The 17,615-nt window shown below is 46.4% G+C and overlaps 1 protein-coding gene across 1 annotated transcript in view; it reads left to right on the forward strand.

Annotated features, from left to right (window-relative positions):
* The first annotated feature begins 4,044 nt into the window (after positions 1–4,044).
* Positions 4,045–17,615, forward strand: part of LRP5 (LDL receptor related protein 5) — a 168,366-nt gene continuing 154,795 nt past the window's right edge. The window contains exon 1 of the mRNA XM_066584175.1: positions 4,045–4,218. Within this exon, the coding sequence (XP_066440272.1) occupies positions 4,161–4,218 (58 nt within the window). The 5' untranslated portion in view covers positions 4,045–4,160. The remainder of the gene's footprint in view (positions 4,219–17,615) is intronic.

Below are 17,615 nucleotides of genomic sequence, written 5' to 3' on the forward strand. Positions count from 1 at the left end.
AGTATGTGAAAAAATGCCATGTGAGTGTACGTGTCATGTTGTGCTGCTGGGACCTGTAGTACTATGAGTTTCCAGGGAACACTTCCACAGGTGTGGTATGATTGAGCCTACTGGGTGTGTATTGCTCCAGTCAGCCAATCACCACCAGCCTACTGCAGATAAATACCAGCCCTCCTTGATACAGGGTGCTGGTGATTTATCTATTGCCTAATTCCTCCCAGAAGCCTGTTGTTGGGAGGCATGCAGGCTTTCCTGCATGCATGAGTTTCTGGGGGTCGTCTCTATTGGAAAATGATATGGCCAGGCATGGAGGCTCCATTACCCTGTTGTACCTCCTCAAGTTTTGATACAAGATGTGATATGAGTGGGCATGGAGACTGTTGTACTGCCTCTAACTTGGATGCAAGATGTGATACAGGTGGGCATGGAGGCTCCATTACCCTGTTGTACCTCCTCTAGCTTGGATACAAGATGTGATACAGGTGGGCATGGAGGCTCCATTACCCTGTTGTATAGCCTCTAGCTTGGATACAAGATGTGATACAGGTGGGCATGGAGGCTCCATTACTCTGTTGTATAGCCTCTAGCTTGGATACAAGATGTGATACAGGTGGGCATGGAGGCTCCATTACCCTGTTGTATAGCCTCTAGCTTGGATACAAGATGTGATACAGGTGGGCATGGAGGCTCCATTACCCTGTTGTATAGCCTCTAGCTTGGATACAAGATGTGATACAGGTGGGCATGGAGGCTCCATTACCCTGTTGTATAGCCTCTAGCTTGGATACAAGATGTGATATAGGTGGGCATGGAGGCTTCATTACACTGTTGTACCTCCTCTAGCTTGGATACAAGATGTGATATGGACAGGCATGGAAGCTCTAGTACTGTGATGGCGAACCTATGACACGCGTAGCCATAGTCGCTGACATGCGTCCGCTCACCCAGTTAATGAATACCAGCAGGGGCCGTGACTCCCCTGCTGGTATTCATTAACCATCGCTGATCCTGGCGCACAATGTGATGTCAGTGTGCAGCCAGGATCCCCCCGCCCCCTGACGTCTCCTACCTCCTCCTACAGGAGGAGCGGAGCATCCACAAGGTAAGTACATGGGTCTGGGGGGGGGGCAGTCAATGCTGGGGGGTGCGCTGTCGCTGCTGGGGGCTCATTACTGAGCTAAGTGAGGAGGAGGCTGGGAGAGGCGAGGGCCTGTGCTATCGGTGTTTTGGGTTTATTAATAAAATTATACATATTTGTTATTTAAACTATAAATATTGTGAATTTATGGATTTTTTTCTCTAAGTGACACACCCTTGAGTTATGCTCGGGTTTTTTTTTTGGCGAATTTTGACACATTGAGCTCAAAAGGTTGCCCATCACTGCTCTAGTACCTTGTTGTACAACCTCTAGTTTGGATACAAGATGTCATATGGATGGGCATGGAGGCTCTACTACCCTGTTGTACCGCCTCTAGCTTGGATATCAAATGTGATATGGGCAGGCATGGAGGCATATAGTTTGTTTGGTCTCCTGCGGCATATCGGTCCACATTTGCTGTAACTGAGGCTGTAGATTGTTCACAATTGTAGGCTGTATAAGTTTGCATCCCAGATGGTGCGCTACATGTTCTATTGGCAATAAATCTGGGGACGGGACAGTCATGGAAGTGTGACAATGTTGTGGAGGCATTCCTGTGACACCTTATGCGTGCGGTGAGCATTAGGCCTGATGTCCACGGCCTAAATAGAATTTAACAAAACTGCGTGGGTCTCCCACACCCATAGAGAATTATAAGGCATAATTAAATACCTGCGGATGTCAGTTTTTCCCCGTCATGCAGATCGTGTGTGCAGGAAAACACCCGCAGCATGCTCCATTTTGTGCGGGTTTCCTGCATGGATGGCTTCCACGGCTTCTATTCAAGTCAATGGAAGCCATCCACCAAGGAACACTGCGTCCGTACCGCGGGAAAGCAGGAGTTTAAAAACTACTGCGTATGAGCTGGTGTCCTGAGCGCATCCACCGTGCACAAGATCCGGCCGCGGAGAGACCCGCAGCGGCTGGACAGGTAAGTATACTGCACTTTTTGGCCCCATGTCTGCGGGCCGGGTGGAATCCGCTGCAGGATTCTGCACAAGGAAACCGTGTGGGCATGAGGCCCTACCCTGCTGGAAAATGCCTCTTGGAAGCCGCCATGAGAGGAACACATGTAGCTGCAGGATGTCCTGAACATATCACTGAGTGGTTAGTGTCCCTCTTACCACTACTAGGGGTGACCGACTGTTGTATGCGATGTGTGCCCGGCCCCCAGACCATCACACCAGCAGGGGGCAGTGTGCCACTCCACAGCAAAGGCAGGATTGAGGTGCTCACTCTGAAGTCTCCAGACACAATCACAGCCATCATCCGGGCCCAAACTAAACCTGGATTAGTCACAGAAGACCACCTGGTTCCCTGCGGCAGCAGTCTAGTTTTGGAATCCCTGCTGCAGGTGTGAGACTCCCTTAGCCTGGGTTCACACACAGCGAAATCCTGGCAGAAATCTTGTGGCTTGGCCGCAGCGAAAAACCGTGAGATTTCCTCTGGGAGAAGCGCTGCTTCAAAACCCGCGGCACTTAGCTGCGGGTTTTGAAGCGTCCCGGCCCCCTGCTCTTCCGCTGTGGCTGGCGCTCCTTTAGAGGAGAGCATGGCCGCAGCGGAAGGAAAAAAAAATAAACATGTTGCAGCCAGCGAATCCACGGCGCAGCGCCGGCTTTGCTGTTCCGTGGGGGCGAGATTTCTGAGAAATCGGGATTAGCGGCTGCAGGCGGATTTGCCACGGTGGAATTCCGCACGGAATTTCCGCGGCAAATCCGCCCCGTGTGAACCCAGCCTAAGGCCTCCTTCCCACGAGCGTGACGGGCTCCGCCGCGTAATATTACGCAGTGAAGCCCGTCACGGCGCCCCCCAGAGCCCCTATACTTACCTGCGGGAGATAGCGTGAAATCGCTTCCCCGCCCACCGCCGCCGCGTCACCGGCCGTGTCACGTGACGCGGCCGGCCGCGTCATATGGCGTCATATGACGCGCGGCGGTGGGCGGGAAAGCGTTTTTTCACGCTATCTCCCGCTGGTTACAGCGGGAGATAGCGTGAACGGACGGCTTCCATTGACTGCAATGGAAGCCGTCAGCGCGTACAGCCCATCCTCACCCGCAGCAAATAGAGCATGCTGCGGGTGAGGACGGGAGAAATCGCGGCGCGTAATTCCGCGGTGGAATTACGCATCGTCTGCATTGTGCTATTAGGTTCAATAGAACCTAATAGCAGGGGGCAACGCAGCGGATTTTTGCCGCGAATTTACGCGGCGTAAATCCGTTCGTGGGAAGGAGGCCTAAGTCTCTTAGTAGCGGCTTTTATTGGCTGTTGCACATTTGATATTGATACATTCTATAAATTGTGCCCATTTACCCCTTCTGCTTGTCCGGTGGATATAGGGGTAACCGGCTGTGGCCGCTGTATTTTTGTAGTAGTATTTGCTTTAACCCTTTACAGCCCATGCATCAGTGAAGCACGAGGTTTTCAGCCGTTTGTTAGACCAACAAGTGAGTTTCAGGGATGGTCCCACGCCATTGTGGACGGAGATGTTTCCCACAATCCAGGGGCCATCCCCGGAGATAACAGAACTCGGAGAGCAGACAGTAACACCATGGACAATTGCTTCGCGTCCCATGTAGCGGAGCACCACCGGCCCGGGCCGCCTCAGGAGGGAGGACGCCGCGGAAGTTACCGCCTCTCCGCCAACTTTCCAACTGGAGAAAGGGCGGGCTCGATGAAAAAGTCGGCTTTGTGGGCGTGTTCTGTGTGGCGGGCGCCAAGTGTTCTATTAGGAATGTGGGCGTCGCCTATCGGACAATGTCAATCGAACAAAAGGCGTGGCTACGGGAATTGGCAGGCAAGCATGTAATCTTACTGGCCAAGGGGCGTGTTTATGGCTAATAGGCGTGGTTTGTCTGAGTAAGGTGTGCAAAGAAGGGGGCGTGTCATCCCAGAGTCCATGAAGCAGTCGGAAGAGGAGAAGGAGGGATTGAAGGAGGGAGTTCGAGGCCATGGGATCTGCCTGAGACAGAAGGACCCTGAGCGGACTGAGGGGAGGGTGGGGGGCTGCACGGCCGGGAGAACCATGGGCGCTCCGCTGCGAGCTGTGTTCCTGCTGTCGTGCTGTTTAGTCCCCGTCCTGGGTGAGTGCCGCTGACTCTTGTGTGCCATGTGTCGGCTGCGGGAGGGGGCGCCGCAGCTGATGTCTGTGGGGAGGGGGGATGTGCATAGTTTACTTTTTATGGCCCTGTGCAGACAAGTCTGCCTGCTCGTCCCCCGGAGTGCGGGGGGGGGGCAGGACATGCTGGGAGTAGTAGTGTCCCGACAGCTGGAGAGCCGCAGGACAGTGATTTCTGAGCGCAGACCCCCCGCGGTAGTTCCAGCTGTGACTCCTCGGGGGTCTTGCAGATCTCATCCGGTGGTCGTGGGGCTGTTTCTACTAGTTTGTCACTTGTGTTCGCCTTCTAGGGGGTTCTTGTCCTGATTCTCAAAGTTTTTTTGTTTCTCGTTTAATGAAGTTTTGTACAGTTTGTAAACTTCCCTGTCGCTTACAGTGTGACCCCCATCAGGCGAGTCACGTGATCAAAGACTGCTTTCACAAACTGCGTTTTTTTAAGAAATCCTCCACTATTTTTGGGGTTTCTTCTGGCGGTTTTGCTAGTGAAGAGCAGCACTGCCAGATGTTAGCTGCAGATCAATCAGTTATGAAATGCACCATAAGTTGGGGAGTTTTTTTTTTTTGCCAGTTTTTACTTCCTATTAGTTCTCTGGACCCCAAAAATGCAGTTTTTTTCAGGTTTTTCTTTTCCCCAGCAGTAACGACACTACCAGATGTTAGATGCAGGTTACTAAGGATTTATAAACCGTACTGTAAACTAATTTTTTTTTCTTACTATAGGTGCCTTCACTCTCACCCCCCCCCCCCCCCTCACACCCCCTTAAAAAACAAACAAAGTATGTTCTAGCTGGTGCCGTTTTTTTATTATGCACCTATCTATAGGTTTCTCTATAGGACTGGAAAATCCCTACCAAAAAGTATGGGATTCATGGCACTTTTTCAAGTTTACAAAAACCTGGTGTTTCTTTAGATGTTTTTTTTTCTCCCCCTCCTATAGAGAAGCGTATGGGAAAATCTCAGAAAAGACCCCCTGCCTGCTGTAACATAGGTAGTGGTTTACAAAAAAAACTCACTATGGACCCTAAAGTTACACCAAAGTTAGAATAAACCAGCAGAAAGAAATCCCGACTGCTGGTCCTGCCTTCCATAACTTCCTATTGGCCCGCAGCTAACATCTGGATGCAGTGTTTTTTTTGTTTTGTTTTTTTTTTGTTTTTAACAGCATAAAAAAAGTCTCAAAACATCAAGAAAAAAAAAGCAGCATTTCTGAAAAATTAAATTCTGTGTCCCCCGCTTGGAAGAAGCCTTCTGTCCAGACTGAGATCTTGCAGGTTCTGCTGCTGCACTGAATAATGGCGATGTAGTGTATTGTCTGGCGCCTCGTATGGTTACACAACTTGTGAGGTGTCCTTACTGTTGAGCAGCAGTATTGTGAGGCGGTATTGTCATGTTTAGCGCATCCTTTAGGTCCAACATCCAGATTTAGTAGCCGCGCTCCTTATTTCTTGGTACTTTGTGATGAGCTGACCCGAGTGGTACTAGAAGTCGGAGGCCCTGACTGCAGTGTGAACAGAGCTGGGGCTTGGCGGCACTCACTGATACTGTTTGGTTAGGTTAAACATCGATAGAAGTTGCATTTTTTTCCCCCTCCTGGATATATGCAGACAGTAACTGTAAGTGATTTGTGTCGTGTTTAGTGCACTGGTGACGTATCAGATCCTTAGTGAACATGGCTTTTTAACGTGTTCCTACTGATTCCTAGTTCTGATTTATAGCTCCACAAATCCATGTACTTTTATTGCTTTTTACAGTCGCAGCGTCTTCCCATCTGGACAGAAGAGTTGGAGCTTGTATTATGATTGCCCCCCCCCCCCCACAAACCCCAACTGAACAAAATGCAGAACTGTTGCTGGCTCCATAATTCTTGCAGGCAACCTTTTGTATTGGGGAAAAAGAAGGAAAAATCCTCTTCTTTTTTTTTTTCCTCCTCCTCCAATCCAAAGGTTGCCTGTAAGAGTTTTGGAGGCAATCTTTGAACGGGAGAAAAATGATCAAGTCCTAAAAGGATCCTATGACTTTTGATCCTGTTTCTGATTGTTTAATAGTACCATAAACTGAAGGTTAGTTACAACTGCTGGCCACATGCTGGTGGTTATCAGCCTTCTGCATGCAAATAAGGGTAGAATGACCCTCCAATTACCGGACCCCAGCTTGCTGCTTCTGTCTATAAATCTCGCGCTTCCACCTGTGCCCGTAGTGCTGGATCTAAACTGACCGCACCACATCTACTGGGGGCCACTGAATCTGGAGGTGTTTCATGTTCTGAACCTGCACATTTGACTATTGGCTTATGCAGTAACCTAACATATGTTGGCCTGTTTGTAGTAAGATGTGAAGGGAACCAGTTGTGTAATTGTACTTCACAAACTGTTGCAGTTCTTGTCGCTTTTGGAAAAATTGCAATAAATCCTTGCGGTGCGTCACTTATTGCTGCAGCATCATGGGGACGATCTGAATACACCCCGAGCTCTAGAAACTAATGTTATCCTAAACCAGGATGCGCGATGGAGCCTCTATGGGTGTGTAATAAATACTCTACGTATACAATTATATTGCCTATGTGTGACCTTTATATGCAACGAGGCAGAGCCAGAAACTTAGAATAGAAGCAAGCCAGGCTGAGAATGGCGGCGTTACGTGTGCTGCCATACGCCGGATGACACAGCGGTAAAACGCTGCGTGATACACAAGGCTCATGTGAGCCCGCCTTGTATACGCACCGCTCGTGTGAGCCCGCCTTGTATACGCACCGCTCGTGTGAGCCCACCTTGTACGCTGAGAGATTTCTGCAGGGAAGGACCAGTCCCAGAGAACGAGGCTGTGGGGCGCTTGTCAATAATATGCTCGTCTGAAACTTGCCCAAGCGGAAATGGATCCCAAGCAGAGGGGTTTGCTTCCCTTTTCCCTTAAAGGGGTTGTCTCGTGAAATCAAGTGGGGTTCAGCACTTCTGTATGGCCATATTAATGCACTTTGTAATATACATCGTGCATTAATTATGAGCCATGCAGAAGTTATTCACTTACCGGCTCCGTTGCTAGCGTCCCCGTCGCCATGGATCCGTCCAAATTCGCTGTCTTCTGGCGTTTTTAGACGCGCTTGCGCAGTCTGGTCTTCTCCCTGGTGAATGGGGCCGCTCGTTCCGGAGAGCTGGTCCTCGTAGCTCCGCCCCGTCACGTGTGCCGATTCCAGCCAATCAGGAGGCTGGAATCGGCAATGGACCGCGGTGCATCGTGGGTGAAGATCCCGGCGGCCATCTTGGTAAAGGAAGAAAGAAGTCGCTGCAGCGCAGGGATTCGGGTAAGTAATAAACTTTTTTTTTTCTTTTTTTTAACCCATCCCTTGGGTTTGTCTCGCGCCGAACGGGGGGCCTATTGAATAAAAAAAAAAACCCGTTTCGGCGTGAGACAACCCCTTTAAAGAGGAGGTTTTGTGAAGACCACCCCTCTCCACATGCCATATTAGGAGGGGTTGTCTTCATGAAACCACTCGAGACCCCCAATATGACGCAGCAGACTGCCCTGGGTATTTTGAAAGGTTTTTTTTTTTAATGATGGTACCTCAAGCCTAGAATGTGTTTTGTGTGGACCTAAGAGCTGACACTCTTGTATGAACTGTAGGTGTATTGGTAGAAAGCTCCATGCTGTTAGCCTATACATGGGCTAAGTGAACCCTTTCACATGGCGCATCCCGTGTATCTGCAACTCCAGTGCGATTATCAGTTTGTAACTTTTGACTTATTTTTTTTTATCCAATTCTTCGGAGTTGACTGACAGGCTTGTTAGTGATTGGATGGCAGGAGCGCTCTGGGGGATCTGGGCAGTAACATATGGGGTACCATATACGTAAATGGAACACAGTTCATCGTTTAGCTGTAATTCTTGTAGACTGAAGCCCCTTTACAGATACGCAGCTAACAGTTGCTGCAGGATGCTGGGTTCTGAGGATTACTGGGGCCGTCACTTCCATATGGTAGAGCAATCAACATTTCCCTCTTGTAGTTCCTTTGGTTTCAGAACCTGTTGGACAGGGGATTCTTCAGGATCTGATTACTATTCAGACCCTTTAAGAAAATCTTATACGTTATATAATTCCTCTTCAGCTCCCTGGGGTCCCCTGCCACCCCCTGATGTCACTATATAGCTTAGTCATTATGGATGACGTTTAACTGTTTTGGTAAGCGATTGACGGATGTGAATAATTTTGGGTCCGAAACCTGTTTAAAATACGCCAGGAAAATAAAGTAAAATAAAGTTTGATATAGAAGTCTTTGGGAAAAACAAAGATAAATGCCACGCTCCAGAAAGTCAAGAAAAATAAGCAGTGTTTGTGGCGTTTCATATTTTTAGATAGACTTTAAAAGTGGTGTGTGTTGTGTTTTTTGTTTTTTTTTTTTCTCCCCCTTTCCCCTTCCCCTTCCCCTATAAATTTGTGTGTGGAAATAAATTCATTGATTTGTGCTAACTTTTCAGGCACTCTTGGTATTGTCAAGTAGCTGGATGAGAAAATTCAGCGCTAAGTACTATTTTCTCCAGCATGACTCTATGCCGTCACACAGGCAGATTTCTGAGCAGCGCCCCAAAAATATATATATATTTTTTTATTTTCGTTTCACCATTCTTTCTTGAAAATAAAAAATACATCTCTTGTATGTCAGCTTAACTCTGCTGCCTGCTGTTGCCCCCGCCTCCATTTATATTGTAGAGCGGGCCATCCTGGCCAGTGAGTAATGATACCCTAATAAGGGCAAACTTGCACAAATGGTTCAGATTCTACTTGTAGATAGTCGCTGCGGAAGAGAATTGCGTATGGTCGTGAATGCATGCGGCTTTCCGCTTGGATGTACATTAAGGATCGCTTATTATGCACGTGGAAGAAAGATCGCAAACAGGAAATAACAAAGTATTCCCCCCCCCCCCCCAACTCCATAGCATATTAGCCTCTTACTCATCAGCGTGGTACTATGTAGCAATTCCAGCAACCTGATTGGTTCTGATTCACAATTCCAGCAACCTGATTGGTTTTTTGGGTTGTCTGATTGAACCTGATTAGTTGTTTGGGTTCGCTGATTCAACCTCATTGGTAGTTAGGGCCGAAGTACGGCGTAAAAGGCTAATATGCCTCCAGGAACATCCTTTTATCACTCAGGCGACCACCCATTTTCTTGTGCTGTTGTGGTGAAAGCTGCTCTCCGGGGCCCCGCGTGGTTTGGGGGCGGGCCGGTGCTCTCCGGGGCCCCGCGTGGTTTGGGGGCGGGCCGGTGCTCTCCGGGGCCCCGCGTGGTTTGGGGGCGGGCCGGTGCTCTCTGGGCTCGGCTGGTTTATACCATTTAATAAAACAATGTGGCATTTGTAACGCTGCCTTAATCGCGGTGTAACTCTCCCATTAAAATCAATGGGGCCTCACAGGCATGCACTGGACGATGCTTTCCAGCGCTGCGATTTTCGAGTGTAATCTGTTCTATATTTCCGTTTTGCGCACCTCATCACAATGATGTGGTGCGCTCAATCACTGCCGACCGCAGGAAGCTGGGGCCAAAAGTAAAATCGTGGGAAAGCGCGGAGTTTGAAATTGTGTCGCTTTGCCGTGATCATGTGTGAGCGGCCCTGTTCTTGTGGAGGAAGAGCCCAGAAGAACAAGCGGAGGTTGCAGGCGGCCGGCTGGACGGATCGTTGCTCCCCAGACAGTCCTGCATTCCTATCTGCAAGACTGAGTGAGCAAATTGTTGAAAAAAAGTGCTTTTCGATTGCTGCTTTTTATATGCGATTGCAGAATCCACAATTCAAATGGTGCAGGCCCTCCGTTCACAGCGCGCCATTTTATGCTGCGCGTTTACTCTTCAAATGAGTGGCTGAATTCCTTGTTCAGACCTATAAATAGAAAAAAAGAAAAAACTTTCTTTATAGCTGCGCTACAACATTAACCCTTAGGTAAACAAGGGAATAAGCCTCTAAAAAACCTCAGTTCAAATAGAAAGCCAATATTTTTATTCCCCACATAACAATCAAGTATAAGTGAAATATTAAAAGCAACGCGTTTCTGCGTCTAGCTGACGCCTTTATCAAGCTGTTCAGACCTATATGGAACACAGGTGGCCTGTGCCAGAGGTTTTGATGCAGATATACGCCCACCTCCACAGTGTCACGTACCCGTTTGACCCCACGTCTTAGAGCTGCTTTGGATTTTCTGTGTGCGTGTCGGAAGCAGAAATCGCACTAAATAGTGCAGACTTTTCCTGGATTTCACCTTTTCATTTCAGGATGGGAAATCCGCAGTGCCAAGTTGTAGCATAAATTGCCCCGCTGCAGCCTAACAATCCGTGGATATGTTTTGCGCAGCGTGCGGATGAGATTTGCTTCCCTGTAATCTCTCCGTGGGAGCGGAGTAGATGTCGCTGGCCGCTCTCACAAGACTCTTTGTGTTGGAGGATAAGTAAGAGCTTTGGGTAAATCCTGTAAAAAAGTGTTTATGCTTCTAATTAAAGTGTTTAAAGTTCCCCTCCTAAATATTGTGACTGGCGCTGACTCCGAGGATTTTACATCGTAAATAGAGACTTCCCTTATTGTTAATAACTGAAGGCCGAGCTCACACCAACGTATTTGTATTGTGCGTACTTATTTTTATTGTTCCACTTACACTTGCTTATATTTCTTGCGTATTGTGCATGCGTAAAAAAAGAATGCATTACGTTCTTTTTTTTTTTATCGCATATTACGTGTGTACAGCCCTATTTTGTATGGTGCGTTTGGAACGCAGTACATAACGTAATTACGTTGCGTATGAATGGCCTTTTTACGCATGTTGCTAGGAGACATGAGGACTTTTTTTTTTTTTTTTTTTTTTTTAAACCAGTTCATGACAGCATGCATAAAATACGTTCTACATGTGCACGCATACACGAGCAAAAACGCAAACCGATGTGGGATTCCATACACCAGTAAAAAAAAAAAAAAGAAAAAATTAATGCATTTTATGATACGCGCCACATGTGAATCCACCCCAATACGATTTTCAGTGGGACATGCCACAAACCTAAGGCACGAGCCACTGCAGGCCTTAGCAATACTGTTCATTTTTTGCTCCATCTCTCCTCCACTAATGGGAAAGCAGATTTCTTTTAGTCTTATTGCATGATGTGTGCTTGTAGTGAAGCCTGCAATATGCTGGGACTGCAACTTGTGTTCTACGCACCTGTATACCTACCGCTCACAGCCTAAGATGAGGGGTGCAGACCCCCATCTGACAATCCATTCTGCTACTGTTTGCTTGCGGTCTGAAAAGTTTTCATGACCTCTTGGAAAGCGAAAGAAGCTAAAAGTTTAGAACACTTGGGCACAGTTCACTTTTCTTTAATTTCTCTGTCCCGTTTTCACCCATTAACGCCCACAAATCACTTTGGTCTGTTTCACAAGGTTTTTGTCCCTCCGTAGGAGGATGAAACCCACATTGGAGCGCTTTATATTCCAGCAGTGATACGCTGCTAGTATTCCTGATGAGGGGTGGGGATACAGACATGGCGCGCCATACTTGTCTCAGCTCCTCTACCAATGCAGCATAGGTTGGCACTGTGATATTTTATATGCTGAAAGCTGCACATAGTAATGGCGCAGGCGACTTTTCTTCCTCTTCAGGCAGGTACTTTTTTTCTCCTTTCACACAGCTGTGGTCCATTATGTCTATGGAGAACTAGACGGCTGTTTACACACAGCTGAGAAAATCATGCGAGATTTGTGCACTGCAAGAGACACGAATATGAACCTCATTCTTTTGAATGTCATCCCCCCCCACTCCCATCAAACTTGACTCCACCAGGAGTTCCTGGTGGCGTCAAGATACACTAATAACCATCACATGTTGGCCAGCGCAATATCGATCCGAGTTTTGCATCCAGCTCATTACTTCTGATTTTATTCATGTGTTTGCTTTTTGCACGCTTTGCACTTTACAATTTTAGCATTTTGTAGTAATTGACTTGATGGCGACTATTTTATTATATTTTTCATATATAGTTGTGTGGGTGCAGGCTAGCATTATAGGTAATGTCATGAGCAGTAATCTAATGCACACGGTAGTTTGTATCTTTTTTTTTATTGCTTTTATTTGCATGTCAATGTGGTTGCCGTTGTAAGAACATTTTATATCATCTTGCGTTTAGGCCGGTCTCTCATGAGTGTAACTTCACTGCGAATTATGTGGTGAATGGAGTCGATGAAAGTACATTGATTTTCATTGATCCGTTCACATTTGCAAATATTCATTGTGTTCTACCCGTATTACACCCGATGGAGCCCATTCTTCTCTATGGACGCATTATCGACACTGTACATATTACGTTTCATATGGGCGGTGTTGATACGAGCTGAAGCGACAGTGGGAAATTTAGGCAAAAAAAGGTAGGCTGCGTATGATGGCGTGCATGCGCAGTACAAAATCATTGCCATACGCCATGATATACCGGCTCACGACCAAAAGTTATATATTTCTTGCATCTTGATGACACTTGTGACCCTGGTATACTTTTCCCCTTTGTTAATGATCAGACACTTGACTTCTGCAGTTCATAAGGAGAAAAATATGTATATGGTATTAATTTTGGAGCCCCCTCCCATTTGGCCTGATGTTGCGATAGGGTCTGGAGGGTTCTATAGTTTTACTAGTGGCAATGTGGCAGTTTCACTGTGTGATTGAATTTCTCAGAAAACATCTGGGCAGGAAGAGACTTTGTCAGTCCAGGGGTGATGAACTTTATATCCTACTAGCTGATATACCTGGTTTTGCCTGAGTTATTTTGATACAGGTGTTTATGTGGTGTTCGCAAGGAAAACTTTATGAAGTCAAGGTTACTTTAGAGGAACCGAGGAATAAAATATGTATACACATAGAGGAGCTTTAGATTCTCCTCAGGCTGCATGCACCGATGTCTCTCTGCAGAATGTCCCATCCCTCCAATTCTCATTTGGGACCTAAAGAATGCTCGTGCCAAATTTCACGCTTTCTACGACACCGGGAAGTTACATTACATAGGGATGCACTTACTTTTCCAATTGGCATTGAAAAATCGAGTAGTGACCCCCTTTACTTTTCCTATTTAGGATCTAAATAGAGATGAGCGAGCATACTCACTAAGGGCAATTACTCGATCGGGCATTGCCCTTAGCTAGTACCTGCCCGCTCGGAAGAAAAGATTCGGCGGCGGGCGGAGAGCTGCGGGGGAGAGTGTGGAGGAACGGAGGGGAGATCTTTATCCCAATTCCCCCCCACTCACTCCTGCAACTCGCCTGTTACCCGTGCTGGCAGCCGAACCTTTTCTTGCGAGCGGGGAGATACTCGCTAAGGACAGTGCTCGCTCGAGTAATTGTCCTTAGCGAGTATGCTCGCTCATCTCTAGATCTAAAGAATACCCCTGCCAAATTTCATGTTTGTACGACATCGGGAAGTTAGAGAATTAGTGGCGAGTCAGTTAGGGCATATATATAATTCTATTGGTGTATAACTTGTTCTGTCTGTTGGAGATGAAGGCAACCCACACATGGATAGTGAAAATGTTTTACATATGTGCTAACTGTATCAAAATTTATTTGGCTTAAAAACTATGTAGGAGTTACCACCATTAACCCTAGACTTACCACATTTAATAAACATATTTTTCTATAATTGGCTCAGAAATATGCTGCTTTATAAAGTAGAGCCACTTAGACTTGGTCCTCACTGTTCAGTCTGCCTATTTTATTTCATATTGACTGCTGTGTATATTTACACACATATTGGTGAGGTTCTGGGATTTCACTTCAACTATTTATGTTCTCTGAAGTGTTTTCTAGAACTTTACACAATTCCAAGCCTGTCAAATTATTTTAAGAAAATAAGACCTATTCCCCTTCTCCCCATCTAGAGATGTTGCTCGGAACCCAGTAGAGGCAGGCTGGTGGTCATGTGCCATTCCAAAAAAAAAGAGAATAAAAAAAGGTGAAGGGGGTTTTAATTCTCGTGGTTTTTTTAACCCCTTGCATAAGAATATGTAGTGTTCTGTGAAATACTGCAGAATGCACTTTGTCCCGCTGTGTGTGGCAACATTAATTTCTGCGTCAGCTGCACTGCAGCAGATTAATAAACGGTTAGTTTATCACAGTTCTATCTGGACATCCCGGGTAAAATAATGCAGTGCAGTTTCATTTATATGGCGTAGGGTCTTCACGAAATCGGTATTCCACATCAAATTTGTGTTTTTTAAATCTGCGTATTTTCCACAGTTCTGCTGCGGGAAAACTGTTTCAAACCCATAGGGCTTATTCAGACAAGTCTCATCTTAGTCCGTGTGTATGTTGTATGCATTGTGTGTATCTGTTCTTTCCATCTGGGTCTCATCTGTCTTTTTCACATGTGCAAAAAGAAATCAGACGATTTTTTTTTTTTTCTTTCTAGTGTTGCGTGGCGATCAGTAAAAAAAACTGCACACCTTTTTGTGTGTGTGTTTGTTTGTTTTCTCTTCTCTTCTTCCCTCTGTACACCCATTGACTTATACGGCTGAATCACGTCTAAGAAATTGGACTAGATGATAAAACATGATATATAATTAGTGTATGTATAATTATTTTAATAGCCTTTATGGAAAAAGTGTCTGTATAGCCCCATTGGCTGTAATGGGACGGTGTGCTGTCTGTATATAGTCAAATGCAAATAAGGATAGCACACCAGCGTTTCTCCAGGGCTAAACTTTCATGGAGTATCGTCGGTGTGGCTTCTCTTCCAAAATATGTGCCATTTTAGCATTCAATGCTTTAAAAATTTGCGCTGAAGTTCACATTGCACAGTTTTTTGGGTTTTTTTTTCACACATGCGGAAAAAAGACTTGACATGCCAATTCTTGACATGATTTCCCCGTGGAAACAATGGCTGTATACGGGTTTGCCCCACTGACTAGGGCTAAAATTGCATGTAAATCTTCAGCAGAACACTGAGGCTCAGCCTCAAAGTTCTGATGCGGGTTAAATGTCAAATCTGGCAACTAGATTGTGTGAACGAGTCCTAAAGCTAAGGGTTCGCTCACATAGGTGCATGTGGGCTGTATATTACTCAGTCCTAATAGCCCATTGAATTGCATTGAGCCACTCAGAGCTGCGTCTTTCTAACGCACCTATTCCGCTCGTGTAAGAAACTGCAGCAAGTCCTGTTTTGGTGCGTATTATGCAGGTAATATGCCCATTACAGGCCATGGAGCAATACTACGTAGTACAGCCATAGTACGCAGCCCACATCCGCCCTTCTGGATACTTTCCTGCGGTGTTGGACCTGGTGGGATATTCGATTCTGCACATGGGCTAACAATAATAAGACTAGCGCTCTGCATCCAGTCGAAGCCTCGCAGATCCTGAATAACAAATGTTAGGAATTCTGTGTATTACAATGCTCTGACTGTTCTGAAATCCATATGTGTTTTTTAGTGTTCAAGCCTCTTGGCAGACAGGAGGGTTTAGGAGAGGGGGAGTGGGGCTCTGCTTGTATAGTTGGCAATACCCATGGGAATGTCTGCTGTCAGTCCCCCTTCCTTGAAATGAATTTAGGTTTTGCAAATGGCAAACAATAGTTGTCTACATAAACTTTACTCCACTGCTGGCGAGAGTGGCCAAAGTAAACTTAGACGAGCTGGAAGATGGGGGGGGGAAGGGATCTTCTCAAACCCAGCCGAGGGAGTGTTTGGAGAAAAAATGAGCTTTCCACTTTGAAATCGGAGCAAACATAATCTCTATAAACAAAGGGTAAAAATGATCGGCTTCAAGTGATTATTTTCTATGTGAATTAGGCTACAGATGAGAATTGTTGGAATGCAGACGAGCCGTTTCCTACATCTGACACTGGAAGTGTTCTCCTTCGGCCCGAGTCTGTACTGATGACTCCACATATGTATTCTGCCGCTCGGGTTGTAAAGTCTGGCGCACACAGCCTATAATTGTGTGAAAATGACGACCTAAACCTACAGAGCGCTTCCAATGAGCTGAAGAACTTAATATCATATACAGAGATATTCCAGCATGTGCTAAAATGTTGTAATCCTTTGTCATGGAAGGGATAGATCCGACTCTGTATGCGTGAGCGGCTGGCAAAGGGGAGTCTGCTGTCAATCATGTTGTACTGCGTCAATTGGTTGTATGCATAATCTGTGGATGCACTGAAGCCCCTTCTACACGGGACAACTGTTGGGCCCAGTCATGGTCTGCATGAAAGATCCGATCAGTGAATTATTGCTGATTGGTCTTTCACTGCATGCATTTACACTTCACAATTGCTGTGCAAACAGCTGGATCTAACCAGTGACTCTTCCCCCCCCAAATCTTTCCATGTAAGAGGGGCTTTAATGTAACGAGATGACAGCCCCAGTGCCTGTGGCCTGAAGGTCTGCCTTTGGGTATCAAAGGGTAAAATATTAGTTTTAAACGCGCTCTGTACAATATAACATTTTCTGCTGTTTACACCTTCTTTCCTATCTGTAAGCTATGGTTTTTCAGGTGGTCTTCCCCATTTTGTTGTTTGCAATCCACTTTCATGCAATAGGTGTGTGGCAAGCTCGGCATTCTGCCAGCAGTTTACTGTTATGCACTTACTCGCCCTTGCTTCCTATGCTGCATTGTTCAATCAGCAGGGTAGCGGTATCTGAATGTCCGCCTCTCTGCTCTTCCAGGACGATTCTGGCCAAATGGTGAGTGGACCCAATAATCTGTATGTGTGTATATTGCACACCCACCTAGGAGAGGCACATGTTGTGAAGATCATTGTATACAGATCTGTCAGTCTGCTGCCAGTAAAGATGGCTCGCCCCCTCCCCCCCCCCATTGCTAAGGAAAGGAACAACAGACAGTGGATTGCAGAAAAGCTGAAAGGCAGAACGGTGGTAGCGGCCACTTCAAATGTGACATACAGTAGTAAAGCAACACATTTTTAATACAAGTGTATTACAGAAACGATGAGACACAAGCTAGTAGATGAGCATAAGTGGTCTGAAAAGTTAGTGCCCCTTTAAATGAGTTCTGTCATTTAAAATAAATAAATTCTATACTTGTGTATTCCTCCCCAGGCAGTCTCCTTACCAGATCTTCTCCTGGCTCCTCCAGCCGGCCAGATCCTTTTTCTTCCTGTGACAAAACGTCCATTGCCTGCATTCTGCTTCCTGCAGGGCAATGTACAAAGTTACGTCACTAGTGATGTAGTGTTTACTGCCCAGCAGGGAATGCTGAATCCTCTGCAGCCTACTTTAGCGCGCATGCGCGATGTGTCGCTGCTGGTGTTTTATATACTGTATGAAACCCTAGCGGAAAGATGTAACGCTAAAGCAGCCTGCCAATGTTTCGGCATTCCCTGCTATGCAGTGA

Source organism: Eleutherodactylus coqui, chromosome 11 (genome assembly GCF_035609145.1).
Source record: "Eleutherodactylus coqui strain aEleCoq1 chromosome 11, aEleCoq1.hap1, whole genome shotgun sequence".
In the NCBI taxonomy this organism is placed as follows: domain Eukaryota; kingdom Metazoa; phylum Chordata; class Amphibia; order Anura; family Eleutherodactylidae; genus Eleutherodactylus; species Eleutherodactylus coqui.